The 17,173-nt window shown below is 49.3% G+C and overlaps 1 protein-coding gene across 1 annotated transcript; it reads left to right on the top strand.

Annotated features, from left to right (window-relative positions):
- Window positions 1-298: 298 nt before the first annotated feature.
- On the top strand, window positions 299-15,870 carry LOC105697609. The gene is made up of 17 exons (XM_023434772.1): window positions 299-730; window positions 1,689-1,873; window positions 1,968-2,164; window positions 2,299-4,418; window positions 4,530-10,196; window positions 10,275-10,489; window positions 10,629-10,923; window positions 11,016-11,194; window positions 11,266-11,446; window positions 11,539-11,765; window positions 11,899-12,283; window positions 12,353-12,464; window positions 12,565-12,901; window positions 13,002-13,046; window positions 13,167-13,283; window positions 13,363-13,465; window positions 13,594-15,870. The coding sequence occupies exons 1-17, from the start codon at window positions 586-588 to the stop codon at window positions 15,723-15,725; spliced, it is 12,642 nt and encodes a 4,213-aa protein (XP_023290540.1). The 5' UTR covers window positions 299-585; the 3' UTR covers window positions 15,726-15,870.
- Window positions 15,871-17,173: the final 1,303 nt, after the last annotated feature.

Raw genomic sequence — 17,173 nt, 5'->3', positions numbered from 1 at the left:
GAGGGCCTCGGCCGAGTTCTCGCGACTCGACGCGACTCGACGGGACGTACGGGCGAAGAGTGACGGTGCACGCGCGCGTGCCTCGGTGCGTGGCGCGGACGATGCGGGCGTAACGCGCTCGGAGGAACGACGAGCGATCGAGCGAGGCGGCGGGCACGGTGCGCGGCGGTCCGCGGGTCAAGGGGAAAAACGAGCGCGCGCGAGCCACGGCCGAAGTGCGACTCGGAGTGGCGCGCGGGGCGGGGGAGCACCGCTGGCGGGGGAATTAGCGTGGAGCACCGCTGGCGGGGAGACGCGCGAAGAGCGCGAGGGTGCGTCGGTGTGTGTCGGCGTACGGCGGTGCGCGTCGACGTGGGTCGGCGCGGGTGTTTATAGTCGCGGCGGCGGCGGTGCGAGGCGTCCGGCGTCGTTTTCCCAAGGATCGGCCGAGTCGGGTGGTCTCCCGCCGCGAGAGGGACGGCGGTACGCGGGGCGACCGGCCGAGAACGAGCGAGAGAGAGGGACCGAGCGACGGGAGCGGAGCAAAATGAGTCGCCAGGCCGCCTAGCGTAGTGTACGCGGGCGACGGGCAGAGGCGGCGGAAAAATGGCGGCCGATAACGAAGCCTCCTGCGCGAGTGACCCAAATTTCGCGGTGATCTGCTCGTTCCTCGAGTGCTTCGGCAAATCCTGTGGCATCGAGTATCCGGACATCGCGCGCCTTCAGGATATGCTGGAGGACGCCCAGGAAGGTAAGCGAGACCCGCGCGATGGCGGCGTGCCTCCCCCGCGACGGCTCTCCCCCGCGCTTCCTTCTTTCCGGGCACCCGGCCCCTCCGGGGAGGGCACCCCGGCGCCGGACGACGCGGCGCTCTCCGTCGCCCTTCGTAATCCGCCCCGACGATCCAACCGCGGGGCTTCCCTCGAGTTTGTGGATGCGAAGGGTGCGCGTCTCCGACATTCCGCTGGCGGCCACCCGCGCCCGACCCTTAACCGCCCTCCGGCCGACTCGCGCCGCGGCGCCCGTTTGACAGGTGCGAGTCGCGACCGGCTCTGACTTTTCTCCCGCCTTCCGCTGGCGTATTCCCCGCCGACACGTGATTCTCCGCGGCCCGATCTTTCGCGGATTTGACGCACTTGCGGCGGCGCGACGTTTGTTATTTGTTTTCTTTTTTTCGGCGGCTCGGACGCGCGCTGGACCGGCACTCGATCCTCCTCGATAATGAATATTTATTCCATTTATTCTTTATCGGTTCTAACATTACCTGGCTGTAAAAGAGATTGACGTTTATGCTAAATGCCTAGGCTACTTGTAATTGCGGAAAATTGACTAAAGTTTTAAAAGGGGCTTTCCTGCTGCAGATGTCTTAAAAGGGGAGAATATTTATCGTAATATCTCGTGAATGTTTAGGAATTTGAGATGGCGCCTAACTAAATTTAAAAAAATGTTGCCACGTTGATCTATTAATGTTTGATATTTCAACCACTTGCAATAAGAACAACTGAGATTAAGTTAGGAGACGTAACGCGAAGTAGAAGTAAATCTATGAACAGAATATGAATTTTGATAGGCTGAAGAGGATGCGTGCACCTAGATACCTTTAATTTGTTTTGGCTTTCATTTCTATTGGAATATGATGGGCAGAATTTTGACACGAACGATTCGACGTTCTTTATCTAACTTTTAGTTCATATGAAACTTTGTTACAGTACCTCAGCCACTCGTTGACCTACACATAAAACTTCTGCGCAAGACACGGAAAACCGTTTCACCGGAAAAGTGGGAAAGAGCTTTGGTGAAGTTCTGCCACACGTATTCCAATCAGGATGGTTGGGAACTCGAACGGTTTGGTTATAAGAAGGCCCGTGTTGCGGTTAAACTGCGTCTCTTGAAGGTAATACAAATTTTAAGATGCATTTTCACTGTTTTTAGGAAATATCCATTCGCTTAAAGTTTGTTCCTCGTTACAAACTCGGATGTTTTTCTAGGTTCTCCTGGAGGCCCAATTTGATTTGAATCAAAGGTTCAAAAATGAAGTGAATAAATTAGCAGCCTCTGAGTTGCGAGTGGAGCCATTAGGACGAGATAAGAGTGGATTGGCATACTGGTGTCAACTTGACGAAGAATGTAATATAAGAGTTTATCGTGAGGACGTGGATGAAGAAAATTGGGAACTTGTTGCAAAGTATGTTTTCGTATTAAACAAATCTGTTCGATGAAATATTTTGCGTAATGATTTTCTTTATTAAGAAAACTTTCGAAGTACGTTTCCCTTTTATATTTGCGTCCTACTTTATTAAATATAATGTACAATTGCAGGGACCGTGAAGGAGTTGTCAATCTCATAAGCACCTTATCAAACGGTGAAGCCGGGGCAATACCCATCAATGAAGACAGTAATAGCATAGAAATTTCAGAAAAACCAATTATCGATACCGGTCAGATTACCTCACCAAGCCTAGACGAAGAAGGGCATCGGGAAAATGGTATTAATGGCGACAGTATGGGCGACTGTGAAACTGCAATTGCAAAAGTTGTCAGTACGTCTCAGGATAATGGGCAGCTAGATGACGAAGAAGGCGAAGACGAGGATGACGACGAGGGAGAGGAAGAAGACGATGAAGAAGAGGACGACGAGGACGATGAAACTAACGATTTCCGATCTGAGCAACAGATGGAAGAAGACGACTCTCAAGATATCGTCGAACCTCGTAAACCAACAGAGAAGACACTCAACGTGGAGCCGTCCTTGCTAGGGCTACAAAGACCTGCTGAACAATCCGAAGCTCTCTTGGAACCGCGAATTGCGGAAGAACCCCAACAACGTGTTATAACCGAGGCGTGTAACATTCCAAAACCTGCAGAACTGGAAAAGAATGATCGATTCGTCGGTAACAGTGCTCCGAAGTTGGAAACTATCGAGCCGTTGCTTGTAAAGTCGATCGAAACGCCCGTCATCAAGACGTCACCATTAAAAATACGCAACGTTCCGGATCTGAAACAACCACCTGAGCTTAAAAACCTGGACATGCAGCTTCCCGCCGATTGTACGATGTCGCTGACAAAGAAGCAGCTTCCTCCTGAAGACGAGCTGGCCCTAAAAATTCATGAAAAACTACCAAGCAAAAGCACCATGCCTTTCCCCTCTGTACTTGGGCACGGCACGATATCCATTAAGCCAATCGATCAACTAGCGGCGAACCTTGTCAAAATGCAGTCTGAGAAGCTCTCTGCCAGTGAAAAACCAAGCGGGGCCAAGTCATTGGAGAAAATAGCGGAGAATTTGGCGAGATCGAGTCTTGGGACGATGCTGATTGGTGACGAGGACAGAATACCGCAGGACTTTGCGCGGGATAAATCTACCGCTCTGAGAGGTCATCGAGGAATGGACCTTTCGACCTCGCCTCGAGGCTGGGAGACTTCGAGTAACCTTGGCAGACCAATGGATTTCTCCGGCATTGATCTTTCTAGTCGTAAAGCGTCCAAGCCCATGGACCTCCCTCCTTCCGGATACAGGCCTCAAGAATTTCAGCACCGAGAAATGGATCTCAGCACTAGGAAACCCGGCAAAGCCGAGGTTCCAAACTTACCTTACGACGCGCGAACGGTTATGCTTCGAAACCATGCCATGGTCACCGACTTGAGTAAGCGGCAAATGCCGTTTGCCGGTTATGACATGGCATCGGCGTATCACAATACGGCAAGGATACCGAATAAGGAAGATCACAGATTGCCGGGTTACACGATACTAGCTGATCCGAGTAAGATCACATCTCTTAGGATGGGAGCTGTGGGAGTTAAGAGGTCGATGGAAGGCGAGGAACTCCAACCGGACGGCACGAAGAGACTGCGTGCCGATGTAATACCGATCAGGGGAACCATGGATAAGAGACCATTGGTCGGTACCAACTGGAGGGACGAAGTCGGAGAGGCTATTGATGAACCCTTGATGATGGTCCAAGGCGAGGGGTCGGGCAGCGACTGCGAGACTGTCAATCCTGGTGTAGGGGAGGCCATCGAAGAACCTGTGATTTTTTTTCACGGAGAAGGCTCCGGCCGCGAGTGCGAGACGGGAAATCCTGCGGATGAAACCTCAACCGACAATAAGGAAAGCAACGAATCAAAAAACGAATCCTGCAGCTCCACGACGGCGAATCTGCCGCCGAATAAGATCCTCTCCGAGGACAGTCTTTTGAACAAGGTGTCGGCCGATTCCGTGACGATAAATAGGAGCCACCCGCAAACTAGTATTAACTTAATGGATAGCAGCGGAAACACTACGGAGCTAAACTCTACTATTAAGCCAAAATTTAAGCCGACTCTCGGCGTCCAAGTGATCTCAAAATCCACAGCTGGGTCACCGATAAAGAGGCTGTCCAGGTGGGACGTTGGGAAGCCAACCGAACAATTTTTATGTGACAGTAGCATATCGGCGGAAGGTAACATATCAAACGACATACGTACTAACGAAAGAGAGTATCAAAATGAGAAAGATGACCAGTTGGTTGCGGGGAAGTTACTTGTACGTAATTGTGAATTTGTAATTACAGATCCTACGCTGAACCGAGGCAGGAATACGTTGAGGGATGATATCAATGTCTGCCCCAACGATGACGCTTCGAAATACCAGGATAACGTAGAATGTGACACTTCCACGGCGGAAAATATCGACGATGTGCCAGTCCCTGAATCTACTCAAGAATCCTCAAGGTGTGAGACGCCTTTGACTAAAAGTGACATCAGTCAGGATCAAGATGTCGCGATTTCTTCTGCTTTGCCGGGCGTGACTGCATCGAAAAATGAGGAAGAAACCCCTCCGGTCACGAGTGATAATCTCTCCGGAAAAGTAGACGTTCCGCCCGAAGATGAGGAGCGCAAGGACCCTGACGAATCGCCACAATTTTTCTTTGGACCTAATTGTATATCCTACCCCTCGAAATCCGACAAATCGAATGATGAAACTGACAGAGCAGTAGCATCTACCATTTCGGGTGTGTTGGGAACCGATGCAATGATCTCCGAGAATCCGGCGTCGTCAGGAAAATTATTGGAGAACGTTGCCGATTCCAATAAACCGGACGAAACAGAGCGCTTTAACGTTACAAGGAACAATAATAACATACTTAAAGCAATGAATACCCTTGGATCTGTGTCATCTTTAGCAGAAAATAAATCGGCAGAACATGCTGAAGTAGAAAAGACGGATCAAGGGAGTTCTGGCGTTGCTGATTCGAAAAAGGAATCGGAATGTCAAGATAATCAAAATTCAACCAGTGCCTCTGTTTCTACTGAACTAGAGCCGTCTTCAATTTGTCTTAAACAGTTTGACGAGTCCACGCAAGAAAGCGGCAATGTTGGGAAGAAGGATGGCGAGCAAGCTAAAATTCAGGAGTCGGAGTCGTCTTCCGATGTATTAGTACCTTGCAGTAGTAGCAGTAGTTTAGAAAATTTCAATGAGAAAAACGAAGCATCGACAGGCAGCTTGGAAGCTTCACGAAGTTCCAGTATCGATGAAAACGTAGACTTAGATCAGGAATACAAAAATGACGAATCTGAGATTACATTTGAAAAGTCATTTGAAGACAGTACAGCGAAAGCATTTCCCGAGATCAGGACAGGAGAACTGTCCAATGACAGCACAGAGGAAGAAATAATCGAAAGTAACGTAACGCAAGAACTGTCTGACGACAAAACAGCGGCAGAACTGTCTGAGGAAATTGCAGCTATAGAACTGTCGGAAGACAATACAGCAAAAGAACTTTCAGAGAACCTTACAGCAATGGAACTGTCAGAGGATGATAGCCTGGCAAATGATATGTCTGAAGACCGTTCAGCAAATAAAATGTCCGAAGATAGTACCGCAAAAGAAATTTCCAGCGCAATAAATAAAACCCCCGAGGACACTGAAGGCACGATAAAAGAAGTATCTAAGCACGGCGTAACGAAAGAATTATTTCAGGACAATACAGTGGCAGACTTATCCGAAGATAGCACAGAAGAACTATCTGATAAACTGCTGAATGAACAGTTTGGAAATGAAGTAGCGAAAGAATCGTCTGAGAATAATGTCGGAAAAGAATTGTTCAAAGATAATGTTACAAAAGAACTGTCTGAAGACAATACTTCACAAGAATTGTCTAAAGACACGCCGCTGAATGAGCTGCCCGAAACTGAAACGGACAAGGAACCTTTGGAAGACAATTCAGCGAAAGAACAATTAGCGTGTAATGCAGAGATACAGCTTTTTAATGAGAGCACATCAAACAATGATTTAGACGATACTGTAGCAGAACAGCCCGAAGAAAGCAACGTGAAAGTCGCGGAGGTGGCTGAAAAGGAGAGTGTGGCCCCAGAAGAAACAGAACCAAGTCATTCAACGGATGAGAGAGAAGTGACTGAAGAAAATCCAAAAAATGATAATCTTGAAGTAACCGAACATGTTACAGATAAGGATTTAGAAGGTAAAGATATAACTATTGGCCACGAAAACCCAGATACTTTGTCAGCTGCAGAACCACCCGATGATCAATGCAAAGTAGATGAAAAAGTTCCAACGACATTTTGTGAGCAAAATACTCCATTAGCATCCACGTGCCTGGAAAACATCGAAGACGATAATACCTGTGGTGAAATATTAAAAGTAGCTGACATTCCAGCAACAGAAGCAACTAATTCATCAAGTGACAATTCTTGTCCAGAGACTAGTAGCGATATACTGGATATGGACAAGGATCAATCTAATCAAGACGACGAAAGCAATGCAGCAGAAAAAAGTATATTCGGATCATCGGATTTAATAGCAACCGATGAACAATCTTCTAATGATCGATCAAAAGAATTGGTTAATTTAGACGAAAGTACAACTTTTGACGAAAGTGGTGAACATGTACCGAAAATGTCTGAACTAGCCGATCAGGATAAGCAGTCGATAGACAATATCGTCGATGTTCCTATTCAGACAGAAGTCGAAACACCGAATGTCGGTAAAAATGTGGAAGAAAAGGCGGTGTCTGTACACGATATTCCTGCCTCTTCAATTATAAAGCCGGGTGAGAATACAGCTGAAGGTGATGCATCGATTTTACGAATTGAACAGCAATTGCCACAACATACAACAGACAGTCCTACCGAAGGAAGCACGAAAAATGAGTTTTTCGAAAACCTAGCCGAGGGTAGCAATTACCCTAAGGAAGGAGAATTTTATCCTCGCCGAGTGTCACCGGCAGCAATCGTTGACTCTAATATTTCCAAGTCTCCAGAAAGAATAACCATTGAAAGTAAAGCAGAAGTTAATGCCTCTGGCTCGATAGATACAGTTGACGATTATGCCGACGGTGCATCAGAAGCGCCAAGTTCAGGTGATCAAGACTCAAACGAACCAATGGTGATCGATGATAGACTGTACGATTCCAATGACTCGTTTAAAGATATAGGTAGCGATGACTTCACATCAAACTCTAATGAAAAATCATGTGCTAGTAAAATTATTCCAGGTACAAATCAATCTCCCTGGGCCGCGGATGTTGTGAATACCGAGAAAATCGACTCGTTTAAAGATGTTTTGAAAGATAAGGAAGAGAAAGAATCAAGTATCGACAATGCTCTCCCAATCAATGAAAGTTGCACGCTGGAAGAATCATTGTCATCTGCAAATGATAACCCATATTTCGCGGAAAAAGAGTCCAGCGTGCCAAGCATTCAATCGAATGATGATTCCAATGCAGAGCAGGTCATTAGACAAGAGCCGAAGGTTTTCGATGTGCTAGAAGACGTTTCAAAATCGGACAAGTCATCGATGCAGAGCCCTTCGAACGAGAACGGACGATCGCTCGTTGCCAATTATGACAGTGAAAATTCTCTCGGAGAAGGAAGCAATGATGTTTTTGAGCCGGAGGCCAACGAGGACCAGGAATACGAACTTGGTCAATCGAATAAGGAAGATGTTGGCGAAGATCTGTCGAGCAAAATGGAGGAGGCAGTTGAAGAAAACAAGCTGCACGTGGAAAGACCCGAAGACAGCAAAAAGGAGGCAGAGGAAGACACGGTGGTACCAACCTTGAGTGCTAGAGCAGAAGAAGACATATCAAATGCCGAAGATGAAGTTGAACATAAGGAACGTAAAGAAGATACGAAGGGAACGGGCATTCCGTCTAACGAATCAAAGTCACCCGAGCCGGATGAAGAAATAAGTGAGACGGATTTGCCTGTCGAAGATGAAAATTCTGGTGAGGAAACCAATGCGAAGGCAGAACAGACTTTAGAAAAGTCAGAGGAAGCAGGAAAAATAGAGGAAGGTGAGAAAGTGGAAAAAAGTTCTCTTGACGATAACTTTACATCCGCTAAAGAGGCACCGGTTCAACATTCTGATAAAGAATGGCCCAGTGAAAACGTGAAAACGTCTGAAAGTGTGGTAGAGTCCACGGAACACCACAAGGTCGAAAAAGACACTTTGATTCGTCCCGGAGGTCGTGATATTTTAACACTAGATTCCGTGAATATGTCTCAACAGTTTAAAGATAGTTGCTCGAATGACGAACCTGAAAAATTTGAAGGTGATATCCACGATCAATCTTCAAAAGATGAAGGGAATTATACCGTACTAGAAGCTATCGCCAAGAACGAGCCAATTAAACTAGACACATACAAAAGTAGGGAATCTGAAACTGAAAAGTTAATGACAAACCATGAACTCAAAATTAACCCTACAAAGGGAGTTGAGGTTGCGGAATCCGAAGCGATAGAAGATGAAGAACTGGCGATTACTCAACCTTCTAAAAAATTAAAATACGACGAATCCTTAATTAGCCAGAATGAAGTAGAATGCAGGAGGGTTCAGGAGCTTCCAGAAAAAAGACCTCCAGAGGAAGAACAAGGTAAAGGTGAGAACAGGTTAAACTCTTTGCCTTCATCGGTTGAAGGTATCACGACAATACTACCAGAAGAGGCTGCCGGCGTTCAAAGTTCCTTAAAAGAGAATTCCCAGGCAGTTGTCGACAGTTCCGTTTCCAAGAATGTCAAGGGCCTGGAGATCTCGAGCGAAAAAGAAACACCGGTCGAGCTAAATACGGAAAGCCTGAACAAGGTGCAAGAGCCTGAAGGATTGGAAAACACTTCCTCGAATTCAGCCCACCTGGTGACTCCGAGAAATAACGAAAATCTCGCCGAAAGTCCTTTCCTGAAGGAGGAAACTAAAAAAGAAGCCAGTAAACGCGTAGGGGACGCTTCAGGCGTTGAGGACGTTCCTCCATTGAAATCCAAACCACCTGTCGACATTGAAGATACCGCGATCGACTTAAAGAGCACAGCCTCGAAGGACTCGCCGGATGTATCTGAGAATTTCCGGAAGTCAGAAGTTAGAAAGTTCCAAGGCGATCTGCTGGGCTCGATAGAGCCTCTGGACCCTCCCGTAGTCGATGACGCGGCTTCAAGAAGAAGATCTTTAAGGGGCAAGAGTAAGGTACCAACAGCCCCTGAGCTGCAGAGCATCGACGTGAAGACCATCACCATTGAATCCGACGAATCGATGGGAGTGGACAACGAGGACGTGTTCAATGCGCAACCCGATGAAGATGACCCTCTGGCGTGTATCGATGACGAAGACGAGAGCAAACCCTCTCTGGATTCGACTCCGCGGATTGGAATCCGCGTTAAACCGGTGTCCGAATTGATCTACGAGGGCTGGAGGTTGGATGGCACCGAGACGCCCAAGGTCTCTCGGAAGAGGCGCAACAGCGCCCACGAGTCCAACCCTGAAGACGCCTTAACCATCCAGGACGACCAGGACGATGGAGTGTCCGTTGAGAAGAGGATGAAGATGCGCGCCAAGAGGACTCCGGACAAGAATCTGAGGAGGTCCGTAGAGGACAGTCGCGTTTTCACCATTAGCTCGGAGGACGAGTTGATGAAGAAGTCCTCGAGGGTGACCGAGGACGATACCAAAGAGGAGAACGACGTTACCGTAGAAACGGAGGCAGCGCAGAATGAGAAGAAAAGTCGAGGCAGGCCCAGGGGTAGGAAAAGGCGTGGTGGTCACAGAGGTGCTGCTAGAGGTGGATACAGGGGTGGAAGAGGTGGATCTAAAGGAGCTGCACGTCCTGCAACGGACAAATCAACGGTGTCGGAATCTCCTGATGATCCTACGATAAATACCGACCAGACCTCTGCTGGCGATGGGTCGGCGGGAGCTCCACCGTCCGCGCCGAAGAGGAGGAAGAAAAGTAAGTTCGAAGCCGCGAAATGACTCAGCCATTGGGTTCGATGGAAGTGCATTCGTTAACAATATCCTTTTCCTCCAGGAAAAATGGTTTTAGGACTGGAGATTGGGAGAGACATCGTGCCAGATGCACAAGGGCTGCAAAACGAGACACCTGTTAGGCAGTCTAGAAGAATAGCGCAACTGAAGATAAAGGAAGATGCGGATCGGCGGAGAATCGAGGACGAAACTATGTGCGAGCTGAAGTTGAAGAAAGAGCGCGATACCTCAGAGAAGAAAAAACGCAAGAAACAGAAGGCAAGTATTCTTCTCTCGGAACTTCTTATCTGGTGAGGTAGAGATAACTTGATTTCAAAATGTGTTAGGGTTTATAAGTGTACATGAGTACTGGCAGTAGTTGGATAATTCAGCAACTGAAAGAGTATCATATTCGCAGGCTGAAAGCGAGGATGAGTGTATTAAAGAAGCTGTAAAGATCGAAGTGAAGAAACGGCGGAGGAAAAAGAAGAAGAAGATGGCAGCTAAGTTTAACGAATCGAACCCCTGGCAAAGCTCGTCGGGTTCTAGCAGCGAGGATCAAGAGGATCACGAAGATGAAGAAGAGGACGAGGAAGAGATAGAGAGCGAGGGGTCGATACTTTTCAAAAGCGATCATGAATTTTCTCCGGAAAGTGACCTCGAAAAGGATCACGAAGCGGAGCCCTTAAGAAGGGCCAGAACAGCTCAGAAAGGTAACGTCCTTGAATGATAACTACACTTGCATAGGACACGTCCTTTTTCTATTATCGTGTTTAACAAACATCTACTCCTCTTCTTTATATAGCTCAAAGCGACGTCGAGGAAGCCGAAGACGAATATGCGTGTCAGAAATGCGGAAAGGCTGATCATCCAGAATGGATTCTGTTATGTGATTCGTGTGATAAGGGTTGGCATTGTTCCTGTCTCAGGCCTGCTCTAATGCTCATACCCGAAGGCGATTGGTTTTGTCCCCCGTGCCAACATGTAAGCTTCTTCGTCAACTAATCGCTAGGCAACGTAACTGATCCTGTATAACTGAAATATGAAATTTTCAGAACTTGCTAGTTGTGAAACTTCAAGAGAGCTTGAAGAAATTCGACCAACAGACGAAGAGGCACGAGAATGAAGTCCTGAGAAAGAAGAGACTCGCGTTCGTAGGAATTAGTTTGGATAATGTTCTTCATAAGAGTGAAAACCAACGTTCCCAAAAGGCATCCAGTCAAGAGTCCGATAACGGTAGGATTTACTTAAATACTCTAAACTGAGAGTTTTTAAATAAATATGTACCGTTATTACGAAGTTGTCTGTTAAACTCTTTTTATTACCAGATTCTTCATCTTCCTCATCGGTATCGAGTTCCGACAGTTCGAGCAGCGATGAAAGTGAACCTGTTTACCAGCTACGCGAAAGGCGTTGTGCTAGTACATATAAATTTAATGAGTACGATGACATGATAAATGCTGCTATTCAAGATGAAGTGGAAGCAGTACGAGGTGCTGGAAACCAAGGAAGAGGAAAGGACATAGCCACGATAGTGAATGCGGAAAAGGAGGAGGTATATTCTTTATTATCTATTCAGCTTTTACGTAACTTTTACCTATTTGTAACTTAAAGTTGCATTTCAACAGATAAAATTCAATTAAATGTGATATATGGATAATGATAAATATCGTGTGAACTATTTCTAGGCTGAGGCACTGAAGAAGAAACACCTTGACAACGGCGAAGACGATTCGGAAGGAAAATCAGATCGGGATAGCGATGAAGAGTACAGAGCAGAGAAGGATGAAGATTATGACGAATTAGAGGAAGAAAGGAAAAGGAATGCTAGAAAGCTACTCGCGCGAAAGAAGCACCGCAAATTAAATAGTTTAGATATAAGCAGTGAAGATGATCCTGAAAGTGACGAGGATTTCAAGGGCACTAGCTCGGATGACGAAGAGGAATTCGAGGAGCCAAACACGTCGTCTGATGAAAGCGCTTTCGCCGAAAGAAGGCGAGGGAGAAAAAACGATATGCGACCCGTAAGGAGATCTACGAGAGCCAGGATGACCCGATACGACGAGGACTTTAGTAAGTAGCTTCCTTCGTTTATTTCATATTATTAGGGATAGCATCGACACCGGTGATTTTTTGTTTCAGTCAATGACGATAGCGACGAAAGTGACCGACCTAAGAGAAAAAAGTCTCGGTCCGCTTGGGATGACTCGGGAAGCGAAGATAGTGACAACTCTTGGAGACAGAAGAAAAAGAGGTACGTAATAGAAAGTTAGATTTTCTGTATTAAACGTGTTTGGATTTTTGGATATATTTCGAGAGGCATTCATTTGATGTTGTTTGTTTTCTTTTTTTAGAACTAAAACTGCATCTTCCATGAGGTTCCGAACTTTGTCGAAAACAAAAACTAAAAAGAAGAAAAAGAGAAAGCGCATCATCGAATCAGATAATCAAAGCGATAATGAAAATGAGCAAGAAAACGAAATTGAGAACAAGTCCGACGAGGAGTTTAAACAGGAAAATCTTGGGAAGTCGGACGATCTAGGTGTTAACTCGCAAGCAAACAAGAATACCGTCTTAGGAACTCCGGAGGGCGAAGGAGACGAAACGAATATCGAGGCTAAAGTGGAAGGCTCTGAGAAAGAGGTGGCGGATCCTTTTGTCGATGAGCAACAACAGAAAAAGAAAAAGAGGGTATGTACATTCCTTAGGATGAAATCTTTTCCTTGTCTATTTTTACACGTTAAACTCTGGGGAACACTTTCAGCTCATTTTCTTATTCCGTATTTTGCAGGAACTTACGGCAAAGCAGAAGAAGGTTTCGCCCATCAGGAGAAAGGTATCTACGAATACGTTATTTTATAAATGTCAAATGGCAGAGAATATCTCGATACTCTTAACGTATAATACCGTAAACACTGAGTAACGCTATTCTTTAATTAATTTTCACTATTTGTAGATCATTTATGGAGGTCTTCCGGACGAATCTACGAGACAAGAAGAGGAATCGTTGGGCAGACGTACCCGTGGCCGAAAGATCAACTATCAAGAAGTAGTGGCGTCTGACAGCGAAGAGGTGAGACGACAAAGAACGATAAAATATTATCCTATTTTTAAAGAATCAGGATCGTTCTAACCCGTATACGTCGTTACAGGAATTGAAAAAAGCTTTGAGGAAAACGGAAGAGAGCGAAGACGAGTTCGTCGTCAACGAGGGAGAAGACCCGAACGACGGAGCGGAGAAAGATTCAGACTCCGGTACGTTTTCGCGCGACGGAATTTCGATTAAACCCTATTCCATCGCTATAGATTTGATTACCTTTTCGTCGAACGCAACGTTGGACGATGTCAGGGAACCGACCCACGAACGGCAGTTATCTTTTCAGGAGACATATACTCGCCGAAGAAGGAATCGCTGAAGCCAAAGACGAAGTCTCCGAAAAGCAAAAAGCCGAAAAAGAGCAAGAGCCCGGCGTCCAAGAACCGATCGCCGAGCGGCGAGGGAGGCGCGAAGCCGCGGAAGAAGCCGGGCCCGAAGCCAGGGAGTAAGAACAAGCCGAAGCAGCCGAAACTGACGATAATCCCCCCGACGAAGCCTAAAGATCCATCGAGCGGATTGGAGGCGGATAGAACGGAGGCCTCCGGTGGGGGAGCGGCGGTCAAAATGGAGGAGGCCGTTGTCCGCGAAGGAATCGTAATACCAGGTACGACAATGTCCGCGTCGGGTTCCGTGGCGGGGGAGGTCTCGGAGGGTCCGCTGACGGGATTGGTCCCCGTGGAGCTAGCCGACCTCGACGAGGAACAGCTGGAGCAAATGATGATGGAGGACGAGGAATACGGCCGGCGCCAGCTGGAGCTGGCCGCGATCGAGATAGCGAAAAAGAAAAAGAAGGAAGAGCGCGAGGCGAAGAAGTTGGAGAAGGCCCGACTGAAGGCATTAGAGATTTTAGCGGCCGAAAGGCAGAGAGACCCGAACGCCCCCGACGGGACCGACGGTGAGGCCCCGAAGAAGAAGAAGCGAGGTCGCCGCAGCAAAGCGGAGATCATCGCGGAGCAAATGCGACGCGACGGTGCCCCGGACTTGGGTCCGGCCACCGTCTTAGCATCTACCATAAGCCCTAATATAACTGTTAATGTGACGGCTAACGTATCTCCTAACGTAAATCCTACCTTACCTACAGTTATGACTCCCGAAGCGGAGAAGACAGCCGAGGGGCACGTACCCGTCGTCATGACAGGATCGTCCGATGGGCAGCTATACGATCCCGAAGGAACGCCGAGCAAGCCCAAGCGAAGGGGGCGCGGCAAGGGTAAGAAAACTCTTGCGCTGGAAGCCGCCCGAGCTGCCGAAGCCGCGGCGAAGGCCGGGCCCGACCTCGGGCCCGTCGGGACGGGGACCGACTCCGATCCGGGGGCTAAACGCGACCAATTCCCAAGTGTGCTTCCCACTCCAGGTAGCGGCACCTCCGGCTCGGCGCCGCCCACCCCGCCGGCGGGCCCCGCCGCGGTGGGCCCGCCGCTCCAGCCGCCACAGCCGCCGCCGCAGCCTCCGCACCCGCAGCCACCGCCCGCCACCACGACGCAGCCCGGGTACCCGCTGCCGCCTAGTCAACAGTCTTCCGTCATCACCAGGATGCTGCAGGCCCAGCCGGTCTCGAGCAGCCCGCAGTCCTTCACCGCGGCGGCCGCCGCGATGGGCCACAAGTACTTCGGCGGGCCGAATGCGGCCGGCCAGCTCATGGCGGGGCCACGGCCTCCGGGCTACGACCTGCAGCCCCGCGGCCGCATCCCCTCACCCTACCGGCAACCGGGCCAGCCGGCCATGCCGCCGCACTTCGCGGCCGTCCGCTCGGGCACTCCGCCCATGCGCATGCGCGTGCCCGCGGCCCAGATGTACCACACGGCCCACCACCCCATGGACCCCTCGCCCTCGGGCGGCGGGCCCATCTCCATCAACAGCCGGGACCGCAGTTCCCCGCTCGGGCCCGGGCCCGCCATGATCCCGCCGACCGCCGGCAGTCCCCTGGCCAAGGGCGGCCCCACGCCCCCGCCCCCGCCGCCGCCATACGCGCGCACCGGCCCCCCGCTCTCGCGCTTCCCCCCCGAGGCCCCGGCCGGCCTCGGGCCCCGCCACCAGATGCCGCCCTTCGCCGGCTCCTCGCCGGCCGGCCACGGCATGCAGCAGCCCTCGCCGCCGCCCAGCCGGCCGCCTGGCAACTTCTCGCCCTACCACCCACCCCCGCCGCCCAACTACCACTACGGCGCCTACCCCCCGCCGCCGCCGCTCTCCACGGCCGACGACGCGGCCGCCTACCAGGGCTCCCCGTACCCCGCCGAGCACTTTACCCCCGGCGAGGGCCAGCCGCCGCCCCCGCCCCAGGGGCAGCCCAACCCCCAGCCCCCGCACCCCGGCGAGCCCGGTGGCCCCGGCAAGCAGTACGACGAGGAGGGCTCGGGCGAGTTCGGCGGCCTGGTCTCGTACTTTAGCAGTCAGCGCGAGGACGACCTCGATTCGTAGCATGAGTGAGGCCGCGGCCAATCCTGACTCGGTAGCTAGTAGGCGCGGCTTTCGCTTCGACTTCCTCCCGGCCCGAGAGGTCGACCTAGGTGGCTCGCGAGGAGTCCCTCCGTCCCTGCCTGCGGAGCGACCCTCGGCCGCGAGACGCGAGTCGCGGGGAAAGCGCGCCCGCTGGATTTCTACCCTTTTTTCTATGATTCGCTAATTTTATAGAGCACGGCGCGCCCTGCCTGCCTTCGCCCCCTCCGCCCTCTCGAGCCATCGGTGCGGCGAGGACGGTCTCTCGAGCGGCCGGCCACCGACGCGGAAATCCACGATTGGCCGAGAGGCCACCGATGTCGGTCAATTTTTCACGGTTTTCTTGTCGCGTCTCTTTCTACGGTCTCTCGCTCGGATCGACAGGGAAGGTCCAAACTGCGTGCATTTTCGAAGGGTGTGCCTCGAGAGACGAAGCGGCTTCGCGCCCGCCTCCGGCCGGAAGCTGGAGCCGAGGGGACACTTTGATTAAAGGTTAAAAATCGAAAATTATTCTTTTAGGGACGCGCGAAATGTAGAGTTACGGTCTCTGCGGAGAGAAATCCCGGTAGCGGTGTAGTCTTCTCCTATCGGCCAACGTTGCGTTCGCTTAACGAAAACCGGTTGCGTAGTGGTAAGGGGAAATTATTGACAAATTCGGCTGATGGGCCGTTGTTACGTGTATATATGTAAATATACGATAAGTCCTTTAGATTATATATATATACATATAGTTATATATATATATAGATATATATTACATGTATTATATATACACAGTCACGCAGAATATACCATTAAAATGAATTAGTGCAAAGGGCACAAATGTAATATTTAAATTAAACAAAAATCTGAAAGGAGCGGTAATTGATTATTAATAAATTAACAAATGGTGTGAAGACTACTACCTATAATTATTTATAAAGAGGAAGATTAAGAATTTATAATAGGCCGTAAACACATTGTATTTTACAAATTTTACTTGATATACATATAATTATACATATTGAGAATCATTAAATATAGTTGCGACTCGCCGAAGGACTCGGGATCGATGTTGCCGAGCGAGGAGGGGGAAAGGGACGTACCTTAACCCTTTGCACGGATTTGTCGAGGGTTTACTCGACATCGGGAATCGACATCTCTCTATAATTTGCAGTGCAAAGGGTCTAAGGACTCGAAGCTTTTGAAACTCGACGATCGACCCGATGAGGTTCCGCCTTTTGCTTGGTGTGCAATGTGATGCGTACTCATACTTTGTACGTTGTATTCGCGGACTGATTATATATTGATTTCACGTAATTCGTAATTTATACCGATTAGCGTCGTTTGCATGGGACGTGGTGAACGAGGGCAGTCGTTGGCCGGGAGGGAGTCGAGAGGGGCTGGCGGCGAAGCGCGCGGCCTCGGCCAACGACGAGCTGGCTTCGGCT

Source organism: Orussus abietinus, unplaced genomic scaffold (assembly GCF_000612105.2).
Source record: "Orussus abietinus isolate OABI.00-Male unplaced genomic scaffold, Oabi_2.0 scaffold21, whole genome shotgun sequence".
Taxonomy (NCBI): Eukaryota; Metazoa; Arthropoda; class Insecta; order Hymenoptera; family Orussidae; genus Orussus; species Orussus abietinus.
This window is presented reverse-complemented; position numbering and strand designations above follow the sequence as displayed.

What these genes read in the sequence shown, in the direction of transcription:
- LOC105697609 (XM_023434772.1), top strand. Translation starts at nt 586, where the DNA reads ATGGCGGCCGATAACGAAGCCTCCTGCGCGAGTGACCCAAATTTCGCG. An exon ending in CAGTCAAGAGTCCGATAACG is followed by an intron (nt 11,447 to 11,538) that starts GTAGGATTTACT and finishes TTTTATTACCAG; the next exon opens with ATTCTTCATCTTCCTCATCG. An exon ending in TGAATGCGGAAAAGGAGGAG is followed by an intron (nt 11,766 to 11,898) that starts GTATATTCTTTA and finishes AACTATTTCTAG; the next exon opens with GCTGAGGCACTGAAGAAGAA.